Consider the following 19455-nt stretch of genomic DNA (forward strand, 5'->3'; position numbering starts at 1 on the left):
CTTTTGATTTAATTTCATCCCGTTGCTTCTAGTCCGACCTTTTGGGGCAACAGAAAACAACTCGGCACCCTCCTCTCTATGACAGCCCTTCAAGTACTTGAACATGGTTTTCATATCCCCTCTCAGTCTTCTCCTCTCCAGGCTGAACACACCCAGCTCCTTCAACCTTTCCTCATAGGACTTGATCTCCAGACCCCCTCACCATCTTCGTTGCCCTTTTCTGGACACGTTCCAGCTTGTCTACAGCCTTCCTAAATTGCGGTGCCCAAAACTGAACACAGTACTCTAGGTGAGGTCTAACCAGAGCAGAGTAAATTGATACCATCACTTTTGCGTGATTTGGACCCTATACATCTGTCAGAAAGCTTGACCAGAGTGGGTTGTCAGTAATTGGTAGGTCGGGACACCTCCTTCGGTCACAATTTTATTTCATATGTCCAGCGCCGTCCTTGGTGCTACAGAAGGGAGTTGACCGGGCAGCTGGGCGTTGGCAAGTCCACCACGGCAGAGTCCGCCCTGCTCTCGTTCTTGGCCTTCGCCGTGAGCCAGTTCTGGGACAGCGTGGCGTTGATACCTTCAACGGGAAACGCAAGGCTGTTAGTTGGGCCCGGCAGCTCTGTTTTGAGTTTGCCTGCAAAGAGGGCAGTTTTCTTTAATAAGTATCCCTCCTCTTTCTGCTTGTCACGGGGGCCTGCAAACTGGCTAATGAACAGGCATGCCAACCTCCAGGTAGTCCAACACAAATCTGACACAGAAGGGGTACAAGATGTATCAAACTAGACCAGAACTGTATTAACAGTCATGCAAAAAAAACACAACTATATATACAATGGCATTCAAACCCAACTATGTGACTGGATATCAAATCTCAGTTCGAAGAAGAGGAGTTGGGTTTTATATGCCAAATTTCTCTACCACTTAAGGGAGACTCAAACCGGCTTACAATCACCTTCCCTTCCTCTTCCCACAACAGGCACCCTGTGAGGTGGGTGGAGCCCTAAGAGAGCTGTGACTAGCCCAAGGTCACCCAGCTGGCTTGATGTATGTAGGAGTGGAGAAACAAATCCAGTTCACCAGATTAGTCTCCTCCACTCATGTGGAGGAGAGGGGGATTACACCCGGTTCTCCAGATCATAGTCCTCTGCTCCAAACCACCGCTCTTAACCACTACACCGCGCTGGCTCTTAGAAAACCACTACACTTCGCTGGCTCTTAGAAAAGTCCCAGCTTTTTCTATATCTTCTCATATATCACAAGTGTGAAAACCATCAGACAGTCATATCTGAAGGAGGAAGATCAGCAAGCGCAGACGGCCGATTCAGATTTCTTCATCAGTTCCGCTTCTTGACCCTTCCTAATTTCTCATGTTCATTTCTTCACTGTACAGTAAGCATTCCTTGCTGGGAACTTTGGAAATGCTGGAAGGAATGCTTACTGTACGTTGAAGAAATGAACATGAGAAATTAGGAAGGGTCAAGAAGCGGAACTGATGAAGAAATCCAAAACGGCCGTCTTCGCTTGCTGACCCTCCTCCTTCAGATGCAACTGTCTGATGGTTTTCACACTTTTGATATATGAAAAGATATAGAAAAAGCTGGGACTTTTCTAAGAACTGAGATTTGATATCCAGTCACGTAGTTGGGTTTGAATGTCATTGTATATATAGTTGTATTGTGTGTTTTGCATGACTGTTAATACAGTTTTTGTTTAGATCCTGGAGAGAATAGGTAGGCATCATGAACATAAGAGAAGCCCTGCTGGATCAGACCAAGGCCCATCAAGTCCTGCAGTCTGTTCACACAGTGGCCCAACTAGATGCCTCTAGGAAGCCCACAAACAAGTCAACTGCAGCAGCCCCATCCTGCCTGTGTTTCACAGCGCCTAATATATTTGGCATACTCCTCTGATCCTGGAGAGAATCTGATGAGATTTGGCGAGCCTGGGCCATCCAGGTCAGGGTATCTGATACTGTCATTGTATATATAGTTGTATTGTGCGTTTTGCATGACTGTTAATACAGTTTTTGTTTAGTTTGATACATCTTGTAGCCCTTCTGTGTCAGACTTGTGTTTAACTACTTATTGTACACGGGGGCGTCAAATTGTTTTATGACCTCCAGGTACTGCCTGGAGCACTCCCGCTATTACAACGGATCTCCAGGTGACAGAGATCAGTTCCCCTGGAGAAAATGGCCGTTTTGGCAATTGGACTCTACGACATTGAAGTCTCTCCCCAAATCCCGCCCTCCTCAGGCTCCGCCCCAAAAATCTCCAGGTATTGCCCAGCCCAGAGCTGGCAACCCTACTAACGAAAGACTGGAAACACCATAAGAAGGGGTTTCCAAGGAATCTCATGGGTTGGAGCTCACATCTCAAGAATAGGAGTCAGGGTGCAGTAAGGGACAAGAGCATTGATTGGGAGATGTGGCTGTGTTGTGGCATTTGCTTGGGGTTGCGCTGCGCTGGTCACACGCACACAGCCTGGCCTACCTTGCGGGCTTCCTCGGAAGGCAAAACAGAATCATGTACAGTTCTCGGAAGGATGGGATAAAAAATGTGGTCGGGTTTCCCCATTCGTGATCTTTGGACCTCTACGGAACAAGCCCTTTCATTTCTCTTGATCCGGTGCTCTCGCTTAGGGAATGCAAATGCTTTCCTGATCGGGGGACAAGGTCCCCTTCTGGCCGGCAGTGTTTGGTTGGAGGAGAGAGGTCCAGCAGAAATTCACACCAAAAAAAATCGCAAAATCACACAAGGTTGGAAGAGACCACAAGGGCCATCCGGTCCAACCCCCTGCCATGCAGGATCCCACAATCAAAGCTTTCCCCCCCCCACAGATGGCCATCCAACCTCTGCTTAAAGACCTCCAAAGACGGGGACTCCACCCATCCCACCCCACGAGGCAGCGAATTCCACCGTCAAACTGCCCTTACCGTCAGAAAGTTCTTCCTAATGTTTAGGTGGAATCGCTTTTCTATTAGTTTAAATCCATTACTCCGTGTCCTAGTCTCTGAAGCAACAGAGAACAAGCTAGTTCCCTCATTAACATGGCATCCCTTCAAATATTTAAACATGGCTATCATGTCACCCCTGAACTTTCTCCAGACTAAACAAACCCAGCTCTTTAAGTCTCCTATTGTTCTCCTAATTTATTTTCTCCTTGCTCCTACCCCAGGGCATATCCCAGAACCCTCTGCGTAGTATGGGACATCTGGGAGGGGAATGTTTAAATCTTCTGTTTTAGCAAGGGACAAAATTCTCAGAGAGCAACTCTAATGCACTGGTTAAAAAAAGGTAAAGGTATTCCCCTGTGCCAGCACCAGGTCATTCCTGACCCATGGGGTGACGTCACATCCCAATGTTTACTAGGCAGACTATGGGCACTTTCAAACATGCCTAATAATGCACTTCCAGTCCATTTTCAATGCACTTTGCAGCTGGATTTTACTGTGTGGAATGGCAACATCTACTTGCAAACTATAGTCAAAGTGCATGGAAAGTGGATTGAAAGCGCATTATTTGATGTCTGTGAGAGCACCCTGTGTTTACGGGGTGGTTTGCCCTTGCCTTCCCCAGTCGTAGACACGTTACCCCCAGCAAACTGGGTACTCGTCTTAACCGACCTCGGAAGGATGGAAGGCTGAGTCGACCTTGAGCTGGCTACCTGAAACCGACTTCCGTCGGGATCGAACTCAGGTCGTGGACTGCAGTACTGTAGCTTACCATTATTAGTACCAGTAGCTAATAATAATAAAACATCCACCCCTCCAAAGGAAATGACAGTAAAATTGGCATTCACATCACAACAGATAGAAGCTCCCTAATGCTATCTGAACTTATTGTTTGAATGAGAACGGGAACCGGATTCGTTTGGGGGTGGAGGTGTACAGGAAGAGAGTTTGCTGTGGATCAGAATATCCTTCGGTTTTCCAATTGGCATGTCAGAGGGCGAAGAAATGAACAATTGTGGAAGATTTTGAACAACAGTGGAAGATTTAGGACTCTGAAGTTGGACCCAGGTCATCGTTTACACCGCAACTTTTGAAACTTACTGTCAAAGTTCAGATTCTCTAAGCTGCAGAGAGAGGAAGAAAGAAAATTAAACTCGACAACTTCGTAATAGTCCGTTTTGAGAAAACCCTCCTAAAAGCGAGCTCTGGATGTTGCAAGTTAAATTAATTGTCTAGGCGGGTCAAAGTCCAGCATTGTTTTCCCCTTAACAGTGGCTGGACGATGCACCCGGCAAAACGTGAAGAGGCGTCTCTCTCTTCCAGTAAATGGAAGTAGAGTACTTCTGGACATGGAGGTTCTGCTATATCTGCCATGCTGAATGCCCACCGATTGAATTTTCTTCCATGAATGTGTCTGATTTGTTTGTTTTTTAAGCCTTCTGAGCGAGGGACTCCTTGCTACATCTTGCGCCAGCGGATTCTGTAAGTTGATGATGCGCTGGAACATAGCAGTGGCTTGTATGCACCTTGAACTACAAGGCCTGTGTGTGTGTAAAGTGTCGTCAAGTTGCAGCCGACTTCTGGCGACCCCAGCAAGGGGCTTTCAAGGCAAGTGAGAAGCAGAGGCGGTTTACCATTGCCTTCCTCAGCAGAGCCTTCCCTGGCGGCCTCCCTTCCAAGTAAAGACCCTGCTTAGCTTCTGAGATCAGGCTATATACCGGGGGTGTCAAACTCAATCGTTACAAGAGCCGGATATGACATAAATGTCCCTTGGTTGGGCCGGGCCATGCCTTGCCAGCCCAGATCGGGAGCGTGTGTGTGTGTATGGGGGAGTTAAGAAGGCCAGATAAGAAGAAGACCAGTTGGGTTTTACATGCCAACTTTCTCTGCCACTTAAGGGAGAATCAAACCGGCTTACAATCACATTTCCCTCCCCTCAACAGACACCCTGTGAGGCAGTAGGGCTCAGAGAGCTGTGACTAGCCCAAGGTCACCCAGCTGGCCTTATGTGTAGGAGTGGGGAAACCAACCCAGTTCACCAGATCAGCGTCTGCCACTCATGTGTAGGAGCAGGGGGAAACAAATCCAGTTCACCCAGATTAGCCTCCGTCGCTCACGTGGAGGGGTGGGGAATCAAACCCGTTTCTCCAGATCGGAGTCCACCGCTCCAAACCACCGCTCTTGACCCCTTCACCATGCTGGGCTTAAAGGGGAAAAGAGAAGCAAGACCCTTTTCCTTCTCCCCTCCACTAGAGTCACCAACCCCTCCCCGAGGGAAACCTGGAGAAATTGGCAGCTGTAGTGGGGGTCACACTCCGCAGGATCACATCCCTGCCAAGCCTTCCCCATCCCTTCCCCAAACGCTGCCCTAACCAGGCTCTGCCCCCAAATCTCCAGGACTGCCCCAAGCTGGAGATGGCAGCCCTACCAGTTGCTTGGGCTGAAGACATGGCATTTGACAAGGAGGCTATAGATGGGGGTTCTCCTTTAGCTGTGTAGGTTGTCACGTGTGTCTCTGACGATTGGCGGAGTCATGGCGGGGACAGGTGTGTGCATTTTAACCATGTCCCCCCCCCCCCACACACACACATGCATTTTGGCTGCTGATTCATGCCTGCACGATGAACATAAATGTGAAAACTGGGGGGGGGGGCATGGCAGGGGGGGGAAGGAGAAAAACAATGAAAGAAAAAGGGGAACAAAGAAACTCAACCTAAAACTCAGGGGAAACCAAAGGGGTTGGGCGAAACACTATCTGATATAGCAACCAATAAATCTATTTTTATTATATATGGTGCACAATTGTATTTAAAAACACAGAGCCTAATATACAGGCTTCCTAAAAAGCACAAACATAGTTACAAATATATCCAGCGCCTAACAGTTGATGTTAGTACATAAAATGACCCAAAACTGACCAGACGCGTTTTGGACTTTTACAGGCCTTCCTCAGCGGTCATACGTACACAATTTTACGATACACATCCTGACATACACGTTGTACAAGGTAAAAAAATATATATATATAAGCCTTGTATTCTGTGTGGCTTTATGTTAAAAAATAGTTTGTTCGTGTGCCTTAAAACATGGCTCACGGCTCACATCTTGTCTATGCTGTCCAGCCTTTCAGGATGTGCAGAACATCAACAAATTGATGACCACTTTGCAGAGTAACCATAAAGAACTATTTGGATACTCGACAACGGCGGCCAGATTAGTATTGGCAGCTCTTTGGAAACAAAGAGGACATTCCTGATTTGAAAAAGTGGCAACAGAAAATGGAAGAATTTGCGGTGATGGCCAGATTAACCAGCATGATGAAAGAAAAGCCGATGGTGAAATGCCGTATTAACTTCATTTATGGGAAAAGCATATACTCTCTCATATATGTATGCACATTCACAAGTTAATATAAGATGCCATGCTCAGATATAAGAGCCTAAGCATCAGACACATATATTCTACACACATATGTATATTCAGATAGCATAACACACACACACATATATATATATATTATACACAAGTCTAGAATCACTTTGCATTATGGGTAACCTGTATTCTTTGGTCAACAGACATTTCCTACTGTAAGGAAACTGGGTCAGAATGACCTGTTTGCAGTCAGCTGAATGTGAGATCATTCTCGCATGGTACAAGCAGGCTTCCTAATTGGGGCTAAAGCTTTGATTTAAGAGCAAGAAATGTCATGATGGAATGTTAACTCTCTTTTCTTCATCATTAGCTATCATCAACGCCTTCCGAAGATTTCTATAGGATATGTAAATATCTGTTTATACGTTCCATGTAATCAGTGACTAAAGTCTTCTACGTAATTATCATTAGTGCTGTCTGTCAATGACCTATAAAACATGTTGTCTTCCTTTGTTCTGGGAAGAGCTCTGACTTTGAGAAAAGAGTTTCTTCCACGTGCTATATCTGCTCTCTTATTGATCAATAAAAACCTGCTTAATTGTTAACCTCTGTCTTGAATTACTTGATTGACTGCTGTAAGTAATCAGGACTTTACAATGGAAGAAACACGGAAGAAATGGCAATGTTATTTTGAATATGTTAAATGGAAAGACTAGATTAAAATTTCATAAATAGCGATAATATAGATAATGTTTAGATTATATAGATACAGGATTTATTAAGTATATTGTATAACACTGAAATAATCTTATAAGCGGTATTAGATGTAAGAAGAAATCTATTCCCCGAAGGAATAGAATCTGTGTGATTGTAAATGTATGTATGTATTTTTTTCTTGTTAAAAAATTAATAAAATATCTTGGGGGGGAAAACGAATTGATGACCACTGAGGAACATCAACTGTTATGTTTGTAACTATCTTTGTGCTTTTTGGGAAGCCTGTATATTAGTTCCATCAATGGGGCAATGAGTACCAACAGTGAAAAGTGTGGTTTTCAGGTCCTGGCACGACCCCAGCTTACTTACCTTGCGGCTGTGCAGTTGCTGAAAGACACAGAAAAGACACATCCTGACATACACATTGTACAAGGCAAAATATATATATATATATATATATATATATATATATATATATATATATATATATATATATATATATATATATATATATATATATAAAAGCCTTTTATTCTGTGTGGCTTTATGTTAAAAAATAGTTTGTTCGTGTGCCTTAAAACATGGCTTACATCTTGTCTATGCTGTCCAGCCTTCAGCAAAGGGCATGTGTTGGAGGGGCTTCTGCTGTGCCCGCTGAGCATTTCTGCTACTGCCTTTTAAAGTTAGGGTTGTATCCTGTTCTTGGGGGGGGGGGAGATATAGGGGAGGGGCTTGACTCTGAGCCTGGTTTTGGTGCCACCAGTCTATTCACTGTGCGACTGAAGGTAACCTGGGGCAGCCATTCTGCGGCTGGCTCCGCCTCCTGCGGCAGCCATTTTTTAGCTGCGCCCATCACGTTGTGTCAGAATTCCACCGGTGCCCACAGGCTGGAAAATGGGCAGGGGTGTAGGAAGTGAAAGACTTTGCATGGTCTCTTAGCCTCAGACTTCAGAAGGGGACTATAGAGTCAGTGAGATAGAGGTCAGGACTTCCAGCATCCTCCTTTTCTACTGCCCTTTGATATGCAGATGGGTACTCTCAGGGAATCTTCCTTCCTTCTGACTGACACCTTCTCTCCATGCCCTCTTCTTCACCTTGGCATCATGAGGGTAAGCCATGCCTCCTGCATCTCTATCACATGAATACATGAAGCTGCCTTCTACTGAATCAGACCCTTGGTCCATCAAAGGCAGTATTATCTGCTCGGACCGGCAGCGGCTCTCCAGGGTCTCAGGCAGACGGCTTTCCCATCACCTACTTGCCTAGTCCCTTTAGCTGGAGATGTCGGGGATTGAACCTGGGATCTTCTGCATGCTCTACCACTGAGCCACAGCTCCTCCCCTAAATGGTAGCTTTGGAGGGTGGACTAATCCTAGCTGGTTAGACTTGATTAGACTCTATCTTTCCTAGAATCGAGGTCCTTACAAATACATTAGTTTTGCAAAGATAGGCTCCATGCGTAACTCTGTTTCTTAGCAGCATAGAACAGAACCATAGAGTTGGAAGGGACCACCAGGATCATCTAGCCCAACCCCAGTCTAATTCCACTGGGTTCAATCTGATCTGGTAGCAAATGTAGGAAAATACTCCTCCCTGGGAGCTTTTTAAATTTGGTAGTGGTGGGAAGTGCCGTCAAGTCACAGTCGACTTATGGCGACCCCGTAGGGTTTTTAAGGCAAGAGACATTCATAGAATCATAGAGATGGAAGGGACCATCAGGGTCATCTAGTCCAACCCCCTGCACAATGCAGGAAATTCACAACTACCTCCCCCCGACACCCCCAGTGACCCCTACTCCATGCCCAGAAGATGCCCAAGATGCCTTCCCTCTCATGATCTCCCTAAGGTCATAGAATCAGCATTGACCGACAGATGGCCATCTAGCCTCTGCTTCAAAACCTCCAGGGAAGGAGAGCTCACCACCTCCCGAGGAAGCCTGTTCCACGGAGGAACCGCTCTAACTGTTAGAAAATACTTCCTAATGTCTTGATGGAAACTCTTTTGATTTAATTTCAACCTGTTGGTTCTGGTCCGACCTTCAGGGGCAACAGAAAACAACTCGGCACCCTCCTCTCTGTGACAGCCCTTCAAGTACTTGAAGATGGTTATCTTATCCCCTCTCAGTCCTCCTCTCCAGGCTAAACCTACCCAGCTCCTTCAACCTTTCCTCATCGGACTTGGTCTCCAGACCCTTCACCGTCTTTGTTGCCCTCCTCTGGACGCACAAACCAGATAGACTCTGCTGCGTTACGTGCCTTCCACCCTCGGCTAACCTGATACTCCAGCAGAGGACCCCTGGTCTACTGAGTGATCAGGGAACAAGTCACTTACCTGAAGATCGAGATTTCCTTCAGGGCTTCCGCCACCTCCGTGGGCTTCCTGTGGATGCAAACGGCAGCTGTAAGAGGCGCAGTTTGGTTTGGAAACCAACCAAATGTTGGCCTCTGTTGCAGGCAGGCTTCCTCACAAGAAGACACGCCAGGGCAGCGGGTGTGTTTCGGAAGGGGGAAAAAATATTCATTACCGACCCACAATGCTAGTCTTGAGTGAGGAACGATGTTCCAACTTACGTCTGCAATTTGTTTCTGAAAGAGAAAACAGGTTTGGGAGCTCAGCTGGAATTCTGGGAGATTTCCAGGCCCCGCCTGGAAGCTGGCAACCCTAGTCCGGAAGCCCAACCAGTCAAACATGGATTCGGCTTTCCTTTGCCGGCGAAGCGGCTTTGGTTTGGACAGGGTTGCCAACCTCCAGGTACTAGCTGGAGATCTCCTGCTGTTGCGACTGATCTCCAGCCGATAGAGATCAGCTCCCCCTGGAGAATTGGACTCTATGGCATTGAAGCCCCTCCCCAAACCCTGCCCTCCTTAGGCTCCACCCCAAAAACCTCCCGCCGGTGTTGAAGAGGGACCTGGCAACCCTAGGTTCGAAGGAGGGAACTACTGGCATTTTTGGCCCAGTTTAGACTTTGCTGGACATATTCGCTTCATAAGGTAAGGGACACTGTGCTTAACATGCGCAGCTGGCTCAAGCGATTGGTCTGTCTCTCCAGTCCTCTCAGCAGAGGATTTTCCTTCTGCTACCCAGTTTGGGTGAAGATGCCAAGGATTGAACTAAGGACTCTCTGCATGCCAAGCAGGTGTTTGAGCGCTGAGCCACGGGGCCTTTTATCTTGAAGCGGAAGAACATCCCTGCCCATTCCCACCTCCTACCCAGCCAGTCCCCGCAGGACATTTCCCCTGGCGTTGACTTACATGTGGGCATACAAGCCTTTCATGGCACCTTCCCATTCTTTCGAGGACCTATTGGAGAAACAGAAACACGGGGTCTGTATGCAAGATGCAGCTAGCAAGGCTTTGGGCTTTTGTGCATTCTCATTTTCCTTGTTTCTGCTTTCCTCTTTCTCCTGGGGTGGGAGTGGAGGTGTGCAGATTCAGTTCTGCATGTTTTTTGCTCCCTCTCGTGGCCGACTTGATATGGCACAGGTTTAGCTCCAGTGTATCTCCTTGCATATTAAAACTGCAGGTTTTCATGCTGGACTTAAACCTGTGCTATATCGAGCAAAGCATGTGCCGAACTGATAGAAGCAAAGAAAAGGGGAATGTGGAAAAGCACTTTGTATGGGGTGCGGGAGCAGCCAAGGGTCGGGGGCTGGCTGGGGGCTGTTATGCTCGCAGAGGAAACAGAAACATGGGGTCTGTATGCAAGATGCAGCTAGCAAGATTTCGGGTTTTTCTGCATTCTCGTTTTCGTCACTTCTACTTTCTTGTTTCTTGGGGGGGGTTGTACAGTTCCACAAGTGTTTTGCTCCCTCTAGTGGCCGATTCAATATCACACAGGTTTAGATCCAGTGTATCTCCTCGCAGATTTCAACTGCAGGTTTTTATAATGGACTTAAACCTGTGCTATATCGAATCGATCATTAGAGGGAGCAAAACACGTGCCGAACTGGGACACCCCCCCCCAAAAAAAACACAGGAATTTAGAAGCAAAGAAAACAAGAATGTGGGGAAGCCCTTTGTATGGGATGCGGGAACAGCCAAGGGTCAGGGGTCGTCTGGGTGCGGATATGCTCGCAGAGGGTCCTGGCTGTGGATCATGGCAATGTTCTGGTGTGCTGCTTGGTGAATGACGAAAGAAACCTCAGCAGAGTCTGGGAAAACCTGTTTGCCCCAAGCTCCGTATGCGCATCAAATGCAAAACCTGTGAATGTAGAGCTAATCAGAACATGTTTATCTTCTTTTAGAGTTGACAAAGCTCAGCAGGCATAGAGAAGGCAACAGGAGAGATCTTAGAACAGGGGTGTCGAACTCATTTGTTACGAGGGCCGGATATGCCTCACCAGCCCAGATCTGGATTGAGAGGGTGGCTGGCTCACGGGCCGGATAAGAGCGCTCAGGGGGCCGGATCCAGCCCGTGGGCCTTATGTTTGACACCCCTGACTTAGAAGAAAAATTCACAGCTATGGCTAGACACAGCTATGTGAAAAATTCACAGCTATGACCAGGTTTGATTCCCCGCTCTGCCATGCAAGCTTGCTGGGTGACCTTGGGCCAGGCACACACAGGGTTGTTGTTGTGAGGATAAAATGGGAGGAATTATGTAATCCACCTTGGGTCCCTATTGGGGAGGCAGGGGCGGTATAAGTGAAGTAAATCAATACATAAAAATTAAAACCCATGTTTAAAACTGAGATTTTTGAACTGAAATGTGTGTGGCCATGAAATCTGGTTGACATCTCTTATATATGCATATTTCCCCTTAATCTGTAAAGCTTCTAACAAAGAGTCGAACTTCTGCATCTGCCTGCCAGCCAAATTTTGGTTCAGGAGACGTGGGTATATGTACCCGCATCATGTGCTACTAATCACATGTATTCTCCAAAACACCAACAACTCCTCCCACCCCCCCACACACAAAAGACACAGAAAAAGGAGTTCTTACTCGCAGTTATATCCAAAACAGCTTGGCTTGGTCACGTTACAAGTCTCACAAGAGATGGCTTCGTACCAGTTTATTCCTGCAGTGTAGATAAGATGGGAAGGTACTGAAGGTAGGGGGAAGGGGCGATTCTAAAACTCCAAATAGGGCTTTGTCCTTGAAAGATTATAGGGCAGGTTTACACACTGCTCAGTGATGGAGTTCGCCAGGTGACCTTGGATCGGTTGCCATCCCTGGAGGGCCTACCTTGCAGGGTTGTAGTGAAAATGGTTTCTGGGTTGATTGAAAGAAAACTGGGACAAACTCCTTCTGGCATTGGAAATCCATAATAATAGCACCCAACTGTTCTTTTACAGCCCCAATACATGTATGGTTTCTTTTGTTATTAGGGATAATATCTCCGGGGTGTGTGTGCGTGATTGTGTAAAAAAGTGCAGTCAAAATCAAGCGCTGCTTCCAGGAGCGCATGGTTAACTTGGGGAACTCACCACCACAAGACGTGTGATGGCCAGTAGATTTCTTTTTGTGGCTGTCAAGTCGCAGCTGACTTATGGCAACCTTGTATGGTTTTGCAAAACGCCCAGAGGTGGTTTGCCATTGCCTGCCTCTGCGTAGCTACCCTGGACTTCCTTGGCGGTCTCCCATCCAAGTACTAACCAGGGCCAACCTTGCTTAGCTTCCGGGAAGTTAGTGGGCTTTAAAAGGGGATTAGGTAGATATTCATCTACAGCGATGAGGCCTAATGGAGCCTCCATGGCGAGAGGCAGTCTACCTCCGAATGCCAGGTGCAGGAGTGAGAGGCTTTGGCTTCTGTGCTCTTGCTTGTGGAGTTGTGCGGTACCTGGTTGGCCACTGTGGGGAACAGGATGCTGGAAGAGATCGCCTGATCCAGTGTGTGGGGTGAGAATTAAAAACACATCAGGGGAATCCAGCTGCAGATCGCCACCATTTCATTTGGCCTGGATTATATTTTAAAAGAAGAAGAAGGAAGGTACATACAGCCTGATCCCACGCGGACTCCCAAGTAAGGGACTTACACCCAGGTAAGCATCAAAACTGCTTTTTCACACATCCCTTTTTGCCTTTAAACACTTAATCTTGCCCCTCACTTACCACAGTGTCGTTCACACTTCACCCTACCTACAAAGAGAAGAGAGATATTTTGGGGGAGGTGGAGTCTATGGGATCGTTTGGAAAAACAACAGAAGATTACAATTAAGTTTGCTAACATGTACGTACAATTATTGGTTAAAAACCATTGGAGTTGATAACTAACTTCCCTCTCTCTCTTAATTGTCAATTTAGAATAACAGAATCATAGAGTTGGAAGGGACCACCAGGGTCATCTAGTCCAACCCCCTGCAAAATGCAGGAAATTCACAACTACCTCCCCCCTTCACACCCCCAGTGACCCCTACTCCACGCCCAGAAGATGGGCAAGATGCCCTCCCTCTCACCATCTGCCTAAGGTCATAGAATCAGCATTGCTGGCAGATGGCCATCTAGCCTCTGTTTCAAAACTTCCAGGGAAGAAGAAGAAGAAGAGTTGGTTTTTATATGCCGACTTTCTCTGCCACTTAAGGGAGAATCAAACCGGCTTACAATCACCTTCCCTTTCCCACAACAGACACCCTGTGAGATAGGTGAGGCTTGCCCAAGGTCACCCAGCTGGCTTCGTGTGTGGGAGTGGGGAAACAAATCCAGTTCACCAGATTAACATCCACCGCTCAAGTGGAGGAGTGGGGAATCAAACCTGGTTCTCCAGATCAGACTCCACCGCTCCAAGGAGAGCTCACCACCTCCCGAGGAAGCCTGTTCCACCGAGGAACCGCTCTAACTGTTAGGAGATCCGGCTAGCCTGGGGCTATCCAGGTCAGGGATATCTACTTAGTACCATGAAAAGGTATCAGTTTGCAGATTCTCCACGTGTTCGGGTTACTAGATAGGCACATTCCCCGACTTTAATTTGTCTTGAAGTAGATAGAATACCTCTGCCTTCAAAAAATCACCAAGAATTAATAAAACTTCCTGTCTTCAGCTGCAAAAATGCAAAAGATGAATTCTTGGGACGGCAGACGCCTGCCCTGAGTGCGTTATATGATAAGATACGGGACCCTTTCACTACTGACAAAATAACTGCACAAATTCAAGCGGTCTCCCAAAATTAGAACCGTAGAATCATAGAGTTGGAAGGGGGCCATACAGGCCATCTAGCCCAACCCCCTGCTCAATGCAGGATCAGCCTGGAGCATCCCTGACAAGTGCATGTCCAGCCTCTGTTTAAAGACCACCAGTGAGGGGAAGCTCACCACCTCCCTAAGTAGCCGATTCCACTGTCGAACAACTCTTACTTAAAAAAAAAAAATTCCCCCTAATATCCAGCTGGTACCTTTCAGCCTGCAATTTAAATCTGTTCTTGCAAGTCCTATCCTCTGCTGCCAACAGGAACGGCTCCCTGCCCTCCTCTAAGCGACAGCCCTTCAAATACTTAAAGAGAGCGATCCTGTCCCCCCTCAACCTCCTCTTCTCCAGACTGAACATTCCCAACTCCCTCGGCCTTTCCTCGCAGGGCTCGGTCTCCAGGCCCCGGATCATCCTCGTTGCCCTCCTCTGCACCCTCTCCGTTCTGTCCACATCCTTTTTGAAGCAAGGCCTCTAGAACTGCACACAATACTCCAGGTGAGGCCTGACCAATGCAGCGTACAGCAGAAGTATGACATCTTGCAACTTGGATGTTATGCCTCTGTTGATGCACCCCAAGATCGCATTAGCTTTTTTTGTCGCTGCATCACGCTGGCTGCTCATATTTAATTTACAGTCCACCCGTACCCCAAGATCTTGTTCTTTTGCCTCTTATGAAATAATATAGATAAGAATTGATCCCCTCTTTTTATCAGTTCTTGTAGGTTATCCGGGCTGTGTAACCGTGGTCTTGGTATTTTCTTGACGTTTTGCCAGCAGCTGTGGCAGGCATCTTCAGAGGAGTAACACTGAAGGACAAACTCAAATCTCTCATTTGAGTTTGTAGACTCAAACAAGAGATTTGGCAGAGGCCCTGAAAGATCAACATAAGAAAATAAAAATGAAAGAAGAAGCTATCAATTGATAGGGATACGATTACGGACTCTTAACACCTTGTTTGCCTGTGGGGCCAGGTCACCAGCAGGGGGACAGTTAGGGGTACCCCACCTGTGGTACATTGGTTAAGATTAACCGGGGGAAGGAAGAATCTACACATCCAACTCACTTTCAATGATGGCGTCCCGTAGCATTGAGACTTGTTCCTGGAATATGGAACGCAGGGTTTCCGGAAGAACACCTGGGAGACAAGAGAGTCATCTGGAAGGACAGCAGGGTATGCAAATGGACCGTGCCTCCGTGGCACAGCGCGTGATTTGGGTGTACGGCAGCATCGGGTTCACATATCCGTTTCCAGAATCAAAGACTGGAGAATCCGCTTGTCCCATTTACACACACTCACCCTCTTTCCCCCGTGGTTTTACTGTCATGGCTACCCCTACCAAACCCCAAGCAATCCCGGTGAAAGTGCTAGGGATTCTGCCCTAGATATTCCCTAGTACCTGCCCTACAATTCCCAGGGTTCCCTTAGCACAAGAAACTGATGTGAAACTGGTTAAATTTTGTAGAAGGGAATGTGATCTAGTGGATAAACTTAATGTTGTATTCGAACCCCATTGGCTGTTTATTGTAAAACGTGTTCATGATCACCATCAAATATTAGATGCCTCTGATACTTTACTGAATAATAATAATAACAATTAGAAGTCTCTGACACGTGTGTGTGTGTTTGGGTAACGTGCCGGCAAGTTGCAGCCGACTCCTGCTGACTCCAGCAAGGGCTATACCATGCCACCTTCCCTCCCAGCGTGGAGAGCCAGCGTGGTGTAGTGGTTAAGAGCAGTGGACTCTAATCTGGAGAACCGGGTTCGATTCCCCCCTCCTCCCCATGAAGCCAGCTGGGTGACCTTGGGCTAGTCAGAGCTCTCTCCAAACTCTCTCTGCCCCACCTACCTCACAGGGTGTCTGTTGTGGGGAGGGGAAGGGAAGGTGGATTGTAAGCCGGTTTGATTCTTCCTTAAGTGGTAGAAGAAGAAGAGTTGGTTTTTATATGCCGACTTTCTCTACCACTTAAGGAAGAATCAATCTCCTTCCCTTCCCCTCCCCACAACAGATACCCTGTGAGGTGGGTGGGGCGGAGAGAGCTCTAAGAGAGCTGTGACTGGCCCAAGGTCACCCAGCAGGCTTCGTGTGGAGGAGTGGGGAATAATAGAATCATAGAGTTGGAAGGGACCACCAGGGTCATCTAGTCCAACCCCCTGCACAATGCAGGAAATTTACAACTACCCACCCCCCACACCCCCAGTGACCCCCACTACATGCCCAGAAGATGACCAAGATGCATTCCCTCTCATAATCTGCTTAAGGTCATAGAATCAGCATTGCTGACAGATGGCCACCTCGCCTCTGCTTCAAAACCTTCAGGGAAGGAGAGCTCCCCACCTCCCGAGGAAGCCTGTTCCACCGAGGAACCGCTCTAACTGTTACAAAATTCTTCCTAATGTCTAGACGGAAACTCTTTTGATTTACTTCCAACCCGTTGGTTCTGGTCCGACCTTCTGGGGCAACAGAAAACAACTGGGGGCCATCCTCTATAGGACAGCCCTTCAAGTACTTGAAGATGGTCATCATATCACCCCTCAGTCTTCTCCTCTTCAGGCTAAACATACCCAGCTCCTTCAACCTTTCCTCATAGACTTGGTCTCCAGACCCCTCACCATCTTTGTTGCCCTCCTCTGGACACGTTCCAGCTTGTCTACCTCTTTCTTAAATTGCGGTGCCCAAAACTGAACACAGTACTCTAGGTGAGGTCAAACCCGGTTCTCCAGATTAGAGTCCACCACTCCAAACCACCGCTCTTAACCATTACACCATGCTGGTAGAAAAAGTTGGCATATAAAAACCAGCTCTTCTTCTTAGTTTATATATATGTACAACTGATTTATGGTGACCCCCAAGCAAGGGGCTTTCAAGGCAAGTGAGAAGCAGAGGTGGTTGGACATCGCCTTCCTTGGTGGTCTCCCTTCCAATGACTGACCCTGCTTAGCTTCTGAGATCTGACCAGATCAGGCTACATACCGTGCTGCCTTCCCTCTCTCTGACAGGTTACTGAATTTCATAAGCAAAAGCGATAGATCTGAGAGAGGGGAAACAGAGGAAGGGAGGGGGAGAAAAGTTTCAAAGGGGGGAGAAAGAAGAGAGGGAGGAGGGAAAGGACCAGAGACGAAACGATAAAAAAGGTGAGATCAAAATCAATTTCTCGACAATTAAAAAAAAAAGGTATAAAAACAAACCCGATGTCTTATTATTTTTTTACCTGGCTTATACCTTTTCCCTTCGAATACAATATTGAGTTTTGCGTAGATTTTCACTGCTATATTCCGGAGATCCTCAAAAGCTGGGTGGCGAGACAGAAAGAGAGAAGCACTATCAACACACGGTGGGATAGAAAGTACGCGCCCACAGCTCTACCCGTCACGCAGTGGTTTTCCGCAGATGAGAAGAGGGGAATGGATAACTTGATCCACTCCCTAACTGGCCCCTTTCCACTGGAGATTACGGGGGAATCGAACCTGCGACCTTCTGCATGCAAACCAGATGTTCTACCAACGACCCGTGGCCCGGCCTCAGAGCTCGCTTTGGCAGCACTGAGACTAAAATTTGAACGATCCACTCCCTCATTGAGTTATGGGATTGGTGGCATGTTAATAGAGGTTTTTTTGGGAGGGGGCCCCTCCAAGTTGGGAATTGCCACTGCAAGCTGGCAATGAGTTCCGCAGGCTCATTAGGCTTTCGGTAGGGTTGCCAGCTCCAGGTTGGGAACTACCTGGAGATTTTTGGGGCGGAGCCTGAGGAAGGTGGGGTTTGGGTAGGGGAGGGACTTCAATGGGGTATAACGCCATTGAGTTAGGGTTGCCAGGTCCCTCTTTGCCACCAGCGGGAGGTTTTGGAGGCGGAGCCTGAGGAGGGCGGGGTTTGGGGAGGGGAGGGACTTCAATGCCATAGAGTCCAATCGCCAAAGCGGCTGTATTCTCCAGGGGAACCGATCTCTATCGGCTGGAGATCAGTTGTGATAGCAGGAGATCTCCAGCCACCACCTTCCTCAAAAAGAAGAACCTAGGTTGTTAGAATGATAGTGTTATAGCAAAAAAACCCTATTATAATCTTAATCAATATCAAAGTTGCATGTTCTGTGGTTACTGCCCTCCTGGATGAACCTGGGGGGGGGGAATCTCAGTTCCCAACCTCCAGGGCTGGAGGAGAAAATGTCTCTGTTGCCACCCTCCAGGACTTGCCTGGAGAAAAGAGTGTTTGCCAATCTCAAGGGCTTCCCTGGACTGAAATTCTGTGGTTGCCAACCTCCAGGGCTTGTGTTCTAGCAAAAACAACCTATTATAATCTTTACCAAGTTTCCTTATCAAGGTTGCACATTTAATGGTGATATTCCTACACTATATACTCTCAGATCTGTCCCTTTAACGAAAGAGTTACAGGGAGGCAACAGAAGAATTTTTTTTCTCCAGGTCAGCCCTGGAGGTTGGGAACTGAGATTGCCCCCCTCCGGTTTGTCCAGGAGGGCAGTAACCACAGAACATGCAACCTTGATATTGAAACGTAAGATTATAATAGGTTGTTTTTGCCATAACACCACCTGGAGGTTGGCAACCTGCCTAGACGGCGACTCACGGATCTCAAGGGGGACGTCGAGGCCAATCTCCTGCAGCGTGTCCTCGGCCCAGCCCCGCAGCCGCCGGCCTGCCGCCGGCACGTCCCCGACACCCCAGGACTTGCGACTCAGTCGCGGGATGTAAGAGGCAAACTGGAAGGCAAAACCCGGGTCACACTGCAAGCAGCTCCGGCCAGGGACGGGCCCCAGGGCCAGCTCCACCACCAAGGCCAGGAACAGGGTCTGCCTGACCCGGCCTCGATGACCCATTCCTCGAGTCGCCTACCGGAGTGTCTTTTAAAGGGATCATGATTCCAGAACCCCAGGCCGCCAGCGGGCACAATGGGGGCATTTGGCCACAAGGCATTCTCATTCCATAGAACCCCCCGGAACGTTCCGGAACGTTCCTTTGTTTCAGCTGACCCAGCGACCAGGGTTGCCAACCTCCAGGTACTAATATAAAGATAGACACTTCTGTGTCTGTAGTAGTTAAACCAAAATTCACACAGAAAACAAATATTCCAAGCAATTTCAATATAATTCCAATATTACCAACATAATGCAAAAGTCGAATGGTTTCAATGCAAGTGACTTTTGCATTATGATAGTAATATTGGAATTATATTGAAATTGCTTGGAATATTTGTTTTCTGTGTGAATTTTGGTTTAACCTCCAGGTACTAGCTGGAGATCTCCTGCTATTGCTGGGTACCCAAGGTTGGGTAGAATTCTA

The 19455-nt window shown here is 47.5% G+C and overlaps 1 protein-coding gene across 1 annotated transcript; it reads right to left on the minus strand.

Moving 5' to 3' along the window:
* Positions 1-455: 455 nt before the first annotated feature.
* IZUMO4 (IZUMO family member 4) lies at positions 456-18992 on the minus strand. Its single transcript, XM_056867695.1, has 11 exons — positions 18743-18992; positions 17373-17453; positions 15225-15296; positions 13091-13117; positions 11981-12056; positions 10291-10338; positions 9610-9624; positions 9371-9418; positions 7409-7426; positions 4052-4074; positions 456-574 (listed from the first exon to the last, which is right to left on the minus strand). Exons 1-11 carry the CDS (start codon positions 18990-18992, stop codon positions 456-458), a joined length of 777 nt encoding a protein of 258 aa, XP_056723673.1.
* Positions 18993-19455: the final 463 nt, after the last annotated feature.

The sequence above is a fragment of the Euleptes europaea genome, chromosome 2 (assembly GCF_029931775.1).
Source record: "Euleptes europaea isolate rEulEur1 chromosome 2, rEulEur1.hap1, whole genome shotgun sequence".
Classification (NCBI taxonomy): Eukaryota; Metazoa; Chordata; class Lepidosauria; order Squamata; family Sphaerodactylidae; genus Euleptes; species Euleptes europaea.

Coding starts and splice junctions, on each gene's coding strand:
- IZUMO4 (XM_056867695.1), bottom strand. CDS start 18,992: ATGGGTCATCGAGGCCGGGTCAGGCAGACCCTGTTCCTGGCCTTGGTG. Junction 13,118..15,224: donor ACGGGACGCCATCATTGAAA/GTGAGTTGGATG, acceptor TTCTCTTTGTAG/GTAGGGTGAAGTGTGAACGA. Junction 12,057..13,090: donor GAAGTGTGAACGACACTGTG/GTAAGTGAGGGG, acceptor TCTACACTGCAG/GAATAAACTGGTACGAAGCC.